This window comes from Rhinichthys klamathensis, unplaced genomic scaffold (assembly GCF_029890125.1).
Source record: "Rhinichthys klamathensis goyatoka isolate OS25496 unplaced genomic scaffold, OSU_Roscu_1.1 h1tg000092l_1, whole genome shotgun sequence".
NCBI classification, from domain to species: domain Eukaryota; kingdom Metazoa; phylum Chordata; class Actinopteri; order Cypriniformes; family Leuciscidae; genus Rhinichthys; species Rhinichthys klamathensis.
Window position 1 is genome coordinate 2,997,215 of NW_026606631.1, and position 10,310 is coordinate 3,007,524.

A 10,310-nucleotide genomic window follows, 5' to 3' on the forward strand; every position below is an offset into this window, starting at 1 on the left:
CGCCCCGGCCGTGCGCGCGCACTCTCACGTCTTCAAACAAAACGAGCGCTGTCTTGCTCTCTCTCCCTCGCGTATATTAATCAAAATCAATTGACACGATAGTAAAAGGTCGGAAGATCGCAGTTTCACGTGGAGCATTTGGAGATTTTTAGAGATTAGAAACTCTTAGACTCAATGAACATCTCAACACTAAATTATAAAGGCCGGTCTCATATAGACGCCTGTCTCAAATACAAGCCGGTGCAGTTCGACGATTTGGGAAAATAAAAGCCCGGGCTATTATTTGAAGTTTTACGGTATATATATACATTTGACTCCTTGGTCGGCTGTTTGGGGGCAAGGCAGTTGGTGCTAATGCTAATATTTGTTAGCTCGCTGTAGACTGCAGTGTTGTTGTTGCAACATGCGCTGTCTTGACGTGATGACGTACCGCACCGTTCCCCGTAAATAATTTTTTTTTTCATTTAGTTTTACCCTGCTTGATCAGCAGATGGTGCTGCCAGCCTGCCACCATAGACTGTATGTCTGCCCCATATACATACACACACACATATAATACACTAAATTATTTATATACTACGCAAATCATGCAGCAGTGCCATCTATCTTTATTTCGCGATCCATTTTTTTTCGACCTCGATGCGTTTCGTCACGTTTTGTATCGCGATATTTTGTCAAACGATATTTCGTCCCATCCCTAGTATCAATCAAAACAACTTAACAGTGTTTGTTTATTACTGAAAAAAGACATCCAAGTTTGGTAGAGCTGATCAGTGGTATGATGTGTCATTTAATTTGAATATCCCCAACTGAGCAAGCCAAAGGCAACAGTGGCAAGGAACCGAAAAACTCCATTAAGTGACCCGATGGTGTCCTAAAACTCCATCAGATGACCCAATGGAGAAAAAAAAAACCTTGGGAGAACCCAGGCTCAGTCGGGGCCAGTTCTCCTCTGGCGTTTATGAAGTAGAGGCCGAATTTACAGTAACTGTAAGATAAAAAGTTTATATGAATGCCTGGCTAAATATATGCGTCTTTAGTCTAGTTTTAAACTCGGTGAACGAGTCTGAGCAACGAACAATATCAGGATTAATAGACAGCCAATGCAGGGTTGACAGAACCGGGCTAATATGGTCATACTTCCTGGTTCTGGTAAGAACTCGAGCTGCTGCGTTTTGAACTAGCTGAAGTTTGTTTGTTAAGCGTGCAGGGCAACCACCCAGTAGAGCATTACAATAATCTAGCCTTGATGTCATGAACGCATGAACTTATTGTTCCGCATTTGTCAATGAGAGCATATGGCGTAATTTAGATATATTTTTAAGATGGAAAAATGCGGTTTTACTAGACACGTGACTTTCAAATGAGAGATTGGTATCAAAGAGCACTTCGATGCCTCTGCTAAGAGTGAAAACTAATTTCAACAAGACCTTCTGGACCTCTCTTTTCCAGTGCGGGTGCGACGAGGGTCTCCGCCCGGTTGGTGGGTTGTGCGATGTCCACACTAGTGGTCCAGGAACGCTATCTCTGGCTGTGTCTGGCCGACATGAGGGAGACCGACAAGCTCCGGTTCCTTAACTCCCCCGTGTCCCAGACCTGCCTCTTTGGCGACGCGGTCGAGAACTTTGCCCAGCAGTTCTCGGCTGTACAGATCCATACTGAGGCCATCAGACACATCCTGCCGCGGCAGTCAGCTGCTGCCTCCACCCCACCGCCCGCGGCTCATCAGTCTGGTCGTCGCCGGGGGGGTCCTCCTGCTTCTGCCCCCAGAGATGGATGGAACTGCTCTCTAGGAGACGGTGGCCTCACCGCTCCCTTCCCCGGAAGAGGGCCGGGAGGAAATATTTTCTGTTCTGCCGCTGGCCTCAAAACCAACAGTACCCACATTTTCAATGAAAGAGCAGACCCATCTCTGGGTCCGAAGAGGACTCGGAGAGCAGTGGCGGGACAAAATCCTTACCACTCTCATCCTCTTCTTCTGTCGCCAGTCGGTAGTAGTCATGGGCGGCGCTAGGGAGAGGCTAGCAGGTGCTTCAGCACCCCCAAGAAAGACCAAAGCACCCCGATAGCACCCCCCAAAATAATGTCTGGAATCAATTATAGGCCTATTCAAATATATGTTATTTCGAGATATTAAGTCGTTATTTCAATATAATATCTCGGTATTTCGACATAATAACGGCAAATTTTTGTCCCGCCAAAGCCTTTTTTGATCGGTGAGTGATGTAGAATAGAATGACTTCTGCGCTTGACAGGGCGCATCACGAGCAGTGAGAGAGAGAGGCCCGGCCGCGCGCACTCTCACGTCTTCAAACACTTATCGCGCATACCAATCTAAATCAATTGACACGATAGTAAAAGGTCGGAAGACCACAGTTTCACGTGGAGCATTTGGAGATTTGTTCTCCTGAATTACCGCGGTGTGTGAATTGTGCTAAAAAAAACACGTTGCCTAGCTTATCGTCTCTAAAAAGCGTTCCGCCCATTCATCTGACCTTAACCACATTTCAATAAACGAAAAAACCTATCCAGTGATATGTTTTCTGTATTGACGCAAATCTTGTGCGATGTCCTAAACTGCCGAGATAATCACACAAGCGTGCCGTAGACGTCCACTAATGACACATCCGATACGCAAACGAATGACTCATTTTAACCATTCACTTTAATGAATAGTTAAAACAACTGACATGTCCAACAGAACACTGAACTCACGAGACCTCTGAATCGGTGTATAAAAAATCGGTAACACTTAATTAGATTAGTTAACATTTACTATTAATTAACTGCACTTCAGCATTGTTAATGTTAATTGTTTCAATATTTAGAGAGTCAGCCCCACTATATGTGTTTTGTAGCCATTAAATAAGCGCATTTAATTTCATTTTTGTTAAAATATTATAAAGTTTTTTTTTTTTTTTTACATCTATGGTGATTATGAAAATTGAACAGCATGAGTAAGATGCGCGATATATCGGAAGATATGATGGGTCAGACATGATTTTGACCACTAAATTTACATTTACACATTTACATTTAGTCATTTATTTTAGCAGACGCTTTTATCCAAAGCGACTCAACTGGGGACTAAACCAAGCGAGTCATCGAGAAAAGGCAAAAACAACGCAAGTGCTCAAAATACCAAGTTCGGACATTGCTCGGAGTAGCATAAGCCGGACAAGCGAGGATTTAAAGGAAAATGATTTTTTTTTTTTTTTTTTTTTTTATGTTAAGTAAAAATGTAGTTTTTTTCTTAATTAAGTTAAGATTTTTCATCAACCAATTGACTGGGTATAATAGCCTAAATAAGAAGCAAATAGCAGACAATATTATAAAGATAAGGAGGCGCAGGCGCGATTGCATTGCACGTGAACTGGAGCACATCTCATCATAAATTTGGCTCATTTAAATAATAGTGTGTGTGTGTGTATATATATATATATATATATATATATAGGCTAATTGCGCAGCTCCCCCTGTCAATGATCTAGCACCCCCTCAGCACCTGCGTTAAAAATGATCTGGCGCCGCCCCTGGTAGTAGTGTACGGTAGAGGTCTTCTCGGGTCCTAAAAACTGTACCCGACCCGAATCGACCCGAATCACTCCTTACCCGAACCCGACGTGCATAAATTATTTTTTTTAAAGAAAAACCCGACCCGAGACAGACCCGATAAAACTATACCCGAGTCCGACCCGACCTGACGCCATTTCCTTTAGAACCCGACTGGGCCCGAACGTAAACGGCATTTACATTGTGCACAGCCTGCAGCCCTGCGTTTCTCAAAAATGCACTTAACATAGACGCGCAAGTGTAAGTGCGCTGAAGTGCTAAAATGTCAATCACACATCACTGTAACCCATTACGTCCTATAAAATTTGGCATAATGTTATTTACCGGTCCATACGATGATTAGAACCACCATTCGTTTTCCCTGACATTTTTCGCAATTTCTGTTATCGCCTCCATGCTTTTCTGACAGTGTCGCGTATTTTTAAAATTGATTGACAGGCCTGGCTAAACGACAATTCAAATACTTGCATTTAGTCAAACATCCATCCACATGATGGCGCACTAGTTCTTCTTGGCAAAGGGAGGGGTTGGTTTATGTGGAGCGAGCAACTGAGTAAATAAATGCGGAGGCAACCGTGCTTATGATAGCCCATTTGCACGTTAAGCGCGGATTCGCTCTCTCACTTAGAAAAAGTGAGAGAACGGTGTCATAGAGTTGTTTTAAATACTGCAATTTTCTTAAATGCCCAACATAGTTTAAAAGATTTCGGGTCTTCTCGGGTCCATTTGGAAAAGGCATATTTATTTTAAATTACCCGAGACTCGAGGCCACTAATACCAAACCCGACCCGTGTCCGAGACACTCGTCGGAGTTTTGGACCCGAACCCTCTCGGGTCTCGGGTCTTGGGTCGGACCTCGGGTTTTCGGATCCAAGTGGGCCCGTGAAGACCTCTAGTGTACGGTCCAAGAACGCCACCGAGCCGCCTCCCGCACCTTCTGCCCTGTGGAACCAGGTAAGCGCTTCACAGCACACTCAGACCCCGCTGTGGGCCGCCTCCCAGAGAGTGCCTCCCGAGCCGCGTCCCTGTGTTCCACCTTGCTGCCCCACTCCGGGTACGCCTACGGTCCCTTTGGTCCCGCTTGCACGGTCTCTGAGAGCCTGGTTAGCGCTCCCCAGTCCGTCTCGCTGGCTCATTCGGACCATCAGGCTCGGCTATGCGATTCAGTTCGCCCGGCGTCCCCCCAAGTTTCGGGCCATCCACTCCACTACAGTGACAGCAGCCGATGCCCATGTCTTGCGTGCGGAGATCGCAGTCCTGCTGGCGAAGGACGCGATAGAGCCGGTCCCTCCAGCCGATATGAGGTCAGGGCACTACAGTCCCTGCTTCATTGTACCCAAGAAAGGTGGTGGGTTACGAACAATCTTGGACCTGCGAGTTTTGAATCGGAGCCTCCACAAGCTACCATTCAAAATGCTCACGCAGAAACGCAATTTCAAATGCATCCGTCCCCGAGATTGGTTTGCAGCGACCGACCTGAAGGACGCGCACTTTCATGTCTCGATTCTTCCTCGACACAGGCCGTTCCTGCGTTTTGCGTTCGAGGGTCGAGCATATCAGTACAAGGTCCTACCCTTCAGGCTGTCCCAGTCCCCTCGTGTCTTCATGAAAGTCACGGAGAGGGCCCTTGTTCGCAACTCGCCCACCATCTCCTCCTCTGGAGTCAGAAGCATCTGAGGTCGCTTCGAGCCATGTATGTCCCCCGGTGTGCTCAACCATGTGGCCATAACAAGCTGTGCTTCCGGGAGAGTGGCGACTCCACCCCCAGATAGTTCAGCTGATCTGGAGAGAGTTTGGGGAGGCCTGTTTGCCTCCTCAGAGACCTCCCACTGCAAGCTGTTTTACTCCCTGACCGAGGGAACACTCGGCACTGGCCCCGGGGCCTTCGCAAATATGCGTTTCCCCCAGTGAGCCTACTTGCGCAGACACTGTGCAAAATCAGGGAGGACAAGGAGCAGGTCCTTTTGGTGGCTCCCTATTGGCCCACCCGGACTTGGTTTCCAGAACTCATGCTCCTTGTGACAGTCCCTTCCTGGCTCATTCCTCTGAGGAAGAGTCTTCTGACTCAGAGACAGGGCACCCTACGGCACCCGCGTCCAGACCTCTGGAAACTCCATGTCTGGTCCCTGGACGGGACGCGGAGGTTCTAGGTGACTTACCCCCAGAGGTACTTAACACCATCACTTCTGCACGGGCGCCGTCCACGAGACGTGTCTACGCCCTGAAGTGGAACCTGTTCGTCGAGTGGTGTTCTTCTCGCCAGGAGGACCCCCGAAGATGTTCGATAGGGTCTGTGCTTTCCTTCTTGCAGCAAGGGTTGGAGCGAAGACTGTCTCCCTCCACCCTCAAAGTTCATGCTGCCGCTATTTCAGCTTATCACGACCACATAGATGGCAAAACAGTTGGAAAGCACGACCTGGTCGTCAGGTTTCATAGGGGGGCGAGACGATTAAATCCTCCTCGACCCCCCTCCATACCCTCTTGGGATCTTTCCCTGGTGCTCCAAGCACTTCAGGACGTTCCCTTTGAGCCTCTGCAATCAGTAGACTCAAAGCTTCTTTCCATGAAGACTTTGCTACTGGTTGCATTGGCCTCCGTCAAGAGGGTAGGAGACCTACACGCATTTTCGGTCGACGAATCGTGCCTAGAGTTCTGGCCGGTAGACAACCATGTGGTACTAAGACCCCGGCCTGGCTATGGGCCCAAGGTTCCTACCACTCCCTTCAAAGACCAGGTAGTGAACCTGCAAGCGCTGCCTTTGGAGGAGGCAGACCCAGCCCTGGCTTTGCTCTGTCCTGTTCGCGCTCTGCGTATGTACGTGGACAGAACTCAAAGCGTCAGGACCTCAAACCAGCTCTTTGTCTGTTACGAAGGCCAGCAGAGGGGAAAGGCTGTCTCCAAGCAGAGGATGGCCCACTGGATAGTGGATGGACACTGATAGCTTACCAAGCTCAAGGCGTGCCCTGCCCACTCTGGTTGCATGCACACTCCACGAGAGGCGTTGCATCCTCAGCAAAAAACTAGTGTGCAATCACAACAGCTGCTCGTTAAATACCCGCGCTGCGAGGCTACACAGCTGATGCAAATGATTGCACGCCAATGTGCATTGGCTTGTTTTAGTTTCAGTCAAAGTAGATTGGCCTCTCTAGCGAGATTCCTATTGGTCAGTCTGACCTACGTCTCCGTTCCCTCCCTCAGTAAACGAGGGTTACCATATGTAACCGAGACGTTCTTTTTAATAGATGTAAAAATTCTTTTGAAAAACTAAATTGATGAGATTCATACTTGATTTTAATAAATAGAATATTAATTAATTAGTTCATGTTAAAATACAAAATAGAATTGTATTTGTTTTTTTCTTTTTATGATGTAATGTTCATTTAACCAGGAAAGTGTGTCAACATTACAGTAAGTGTAACTGGGGCATGAATTTACATTTGATTTATATAAACTGCATCCTCATTCCACATTTGATTTATATAAACTGCATCCTCATTCCAGAAAAACAGTGCTCGGAATGAATCTCCTTTTAAGGTAAGGAGATTGAAATAAGAATGAAACTTTATATTAATAACAGTTGTGGTAAGTGGAATCTTCAAGTCTCATTTTGCCCGACCAGATCCCCCAAGGCTACAATACAACATCTGACTCATGTTAGTTGTACATGATGAAATTTTAAGGAGGTGCCTTACAGTATAAATTCCCCATCCTGACACAGTCATCAACATTGCTTAGTAAGGTTCATTCATCTTTCAGGTAACTTTTACTGACCTCTCTCATTCATTGTTTCTTGTCTCATGATAGTGATGTCTCATGATAGTGTTGTTGTTTTTCAGTGTTTTTCAGGTACTTCCTTTACAAAAAAAAAATGTCAGACAGCCAAGGTGGGTAAAAATCTGGGAATTGTTTTTCACTGATAAAATGTAAACCACTCACATTTTTTTATGTTGTTAATAATTGACACACGTATGTGCAAAACCATCAAGTTGTAACTATCACATTTGTAATTCTACAGAAATTGAGGTCGCAAGTAGCCCTGACTTTGTCACGGAGCTTCTTCCATCTGCTCAGCGTACGGCTCTGCTCTACCATCTCTCTTATCTCTGTTTGGCTAAGTTCCCCAAGTTGGAGAGGGTTCTCCGAGAGCGTGCTGTTGAAACTCAGCTTCTCTTTGGGTCCTCTGAGGCTCTTCTGCTGAAGGTAAAGCCAATGTTCTTTATCCATTTCTGTTATTGCACACCACATCCATTGACACTCTTAAAAATAAAGACTCCAATTGTGGGTTTTCACAGCAATACTATAGAAGAACCATCTTTGGTTAACCAAAGAAATTCAGTGAACAGTTCTTAAAAGAGCCATGTGAAGAATTTTTTATTTTTTTAAACACTATAACCTTTTGTGCAAAGAAAAAGTTCCATAGATTTTGAATATTCTTTTAGCATTTGAAATGTTCTTCATGGAACCATTGATGCCAATAAAGAACCGTTATCTTTAAGAGTGTACAACTGTCAGTCTAACAGATGAGCGCATTGTTATACATATTGCACAAGATCTGTTTACCTTAATTCTTAACATTTCTAATGTTTCCACCATTCTCTTCACCAAGAGAGATGGCAGTTATAAAATAATTTTAAATACTGGCAAGAAATCTGCAATGTTAAGATGAATATTTAAATATGTGCCACACTTTATCTCTCCATTACACAACAAAACCACAATAAAAATGTTACTTAATAAAAAACTTAATAAAAAAAGTTAAGAAAGCTTCGGATCACCAGATCTGCAATTCGGCACTCTACTCAAATTTATTTGTATATAAAGCGTTATATACCATACATATTCTGACCGAGTGAAGGAAAGAATGAAACAGCGGAGCCCTAGAGCAAACCCACCTATTATGTAATCATCATGGAGTAATGACAGGTAGAATGAGTTTTCTATGTAAAGTATGAAACGTGGATAAACAATGTAAGCATTTCTGCTGTCTTTCAGTGTGCGGCCACAAGTAAAAACCTAGTTTCCACACTTCTGCCTGCGCTGAAGGTTGCCGTTGAAAAGGATAAAAGCATTTTGGCTATTAAGTCCCTGGAAAAAGCCAGAGTATGGATCACTGAAATTGTTGACAAAGTGGGACTGATGGTAGACAGGTAAAATGTTTCAAAATGTTGCCAAAATGTTTATTTTAGCATTAGAAAGTGTAGTAAGATTTGTTGAATTTACTGTCTCTGGAACACATGTCTCAGTGTATATCAGGAAAATTTAATTTGTTACAGCTCACGATTAATCTGAAATATGTTATCGCCAGATATGAGAAACACAACCACAGTGTGGCTTCCTGCACCAGTGATGTCATTCTTGAAAAGGCTGAGACAGAGAGAAAAAAAGCACAAACTACTACTGAGATAGAGGCTCAGGAGAAGGCGGTGAGAGATCTCGAAGATCAACTGAAGAACAACAATCAGAAAATTATACAAATTGAGGCAACGATTAAACAAAAAAACCAAGAGCTGTATAATCATGTCAAAGCGACTACTAAAAAAAGTAATGATGGGGGTTTCTTGTCTGCCCTTGTACCATTTGTTGGAGCCATTGTTAAATTATTTAAAAATTCTGACGATGGCCCTGAAGCAGCTGCGAAAACCCAGGTTCTGTCGAGCGAATTGACTCAGCTCTCCATTGAGAAGTCAAGTCTGATGGGAAAAGAGTGGAGCATCCATGTCAGGATGACGGATATGCAGCTGAAGTTGGCAAGCATGAAAATAGAAAATGGTAAGATTCTTTCACTTTAGAAGTTTCCAATTGTGCTCAAAACAGTCCCTGACTTACACCAGAAGCCTCAGAGTTATCTCTCATAATTAATGTCTTATTCATATTATTTTTAAAGGTTCAATACCCGACCCTGTCCATCTGAATGACGTCCAAAAATGCCTTTCCCGAATCCAAAACATTCTGATTCAGCTTCAGAAGTTCTGGGAATCAGTGAGTGTAATGCTGGAGGCTCTCAAAGACGAGACTTTTGCTAATGAACACTTCATCGAAGAGCCTGAAATGAAGGAGATCTTTCTGGAATCTATTAATTCAGCAAAAGGGGTAACTTAGACATTGAGAAAATATTCAGTTGCAGAAATTATATTATTTCACCTTGATTGCATTCTTTTTCCTGTGATTGATTTTGTACCTCAAATCTTCCAGCATTGGAAGGCCTTCGGTGAATCCTGTCTACATGCAAAAAGCATCTTTAGCTTGCAGACTAAAGATGCGTATAAGTTCCTGGAGACCAGCCCATCTGCACTGACACCAGAGCAATGGAAAAAAGAGTATGAAACTGTCATAGAGGATCTGAACAAAATAAATCCTGATCCCTTCAATCCCGAAGCACCAGCTGCCATTACTCAGTAATGTACAAACTTAAGAAGTCTTTACAGTATAAACAGAGTATAAGCCTAGAATGATTCAGGCTTACTGCTTTGAATAACACATTTAGTTATTCATGATCCTGTTTTAATAAAACCTTTTTAAGTGAGCTCATGTGTCATGTATGTTCTCTCATGCCATTTCTCTGTTCCCTCTGTGATTGAATTGCTTTGGACTTAAAAACTATAAACCTTATTTTATTTTCAACTGGATACTGTCATGCAGGGGTTGTTCAGCCAAATGCACATAATTCAAATATAATAAGAAATCAATAAACTAAAGCATGAGAAACTAAGACAGCATAACACGGACAACACCAGAGC

The 10,310-nt window shown here is 43.9% G+C and overlaps 1 protein-coding gene across 1 annotated transcript; it reads left to right on the plus strand.

The window, feature by feature from the left end:
• The first annotated feature begins 7,409 nt into the window (after positions 1-7,409).
• On the plus strand, positions 7,410-10,097 carry LOC130086031 (uncharacterized). Its single transcript, XM_056252137.1, has 6 exons — positions 7,410-7,457; positions 7,589-7,773; positions 8,566-8,720; positions 8,879-9,342; positions 9,458-9,663; positions 9,766-10,097. The coding sequence occupies exons 1-6, from the start codon at positions 7,442-7,444 to the stop codon at positions 9,970-9,972; spliced, it is 1,233 nt and encodes a 410-aa protein (XP_056108112.1). The 5' UTR covers positions 7,410-7,441; the 3' UTR covers positions 9,973-10,097.
• The last annotated feature ends 213 nt before the right edge of the window (positions 10,098-10,310 follow it).

What these genes read in the sequence shown, in the direction of transcription:
- LOC130086031 (XM_056252137.1), top strand. An exon ending in CTGAGGCTCTTCTGCTGAAG is followed by an intron (nt 7,774 to 8,565) that starts GTAAAGCCAATG and finishes GCTGTCTTTCAG; the next exon opens with TGTGCGGCCACAAGTAAAAA. An exon ending in CTATTAATTCAGCAAAAGGG is followed by an intron (nt 9,664 to 9,765) that starts GTAACTTAGACA and finishes CAAATCTTCCAG; the next exon opens with CATTGGAAGGCCTTCGGTGA.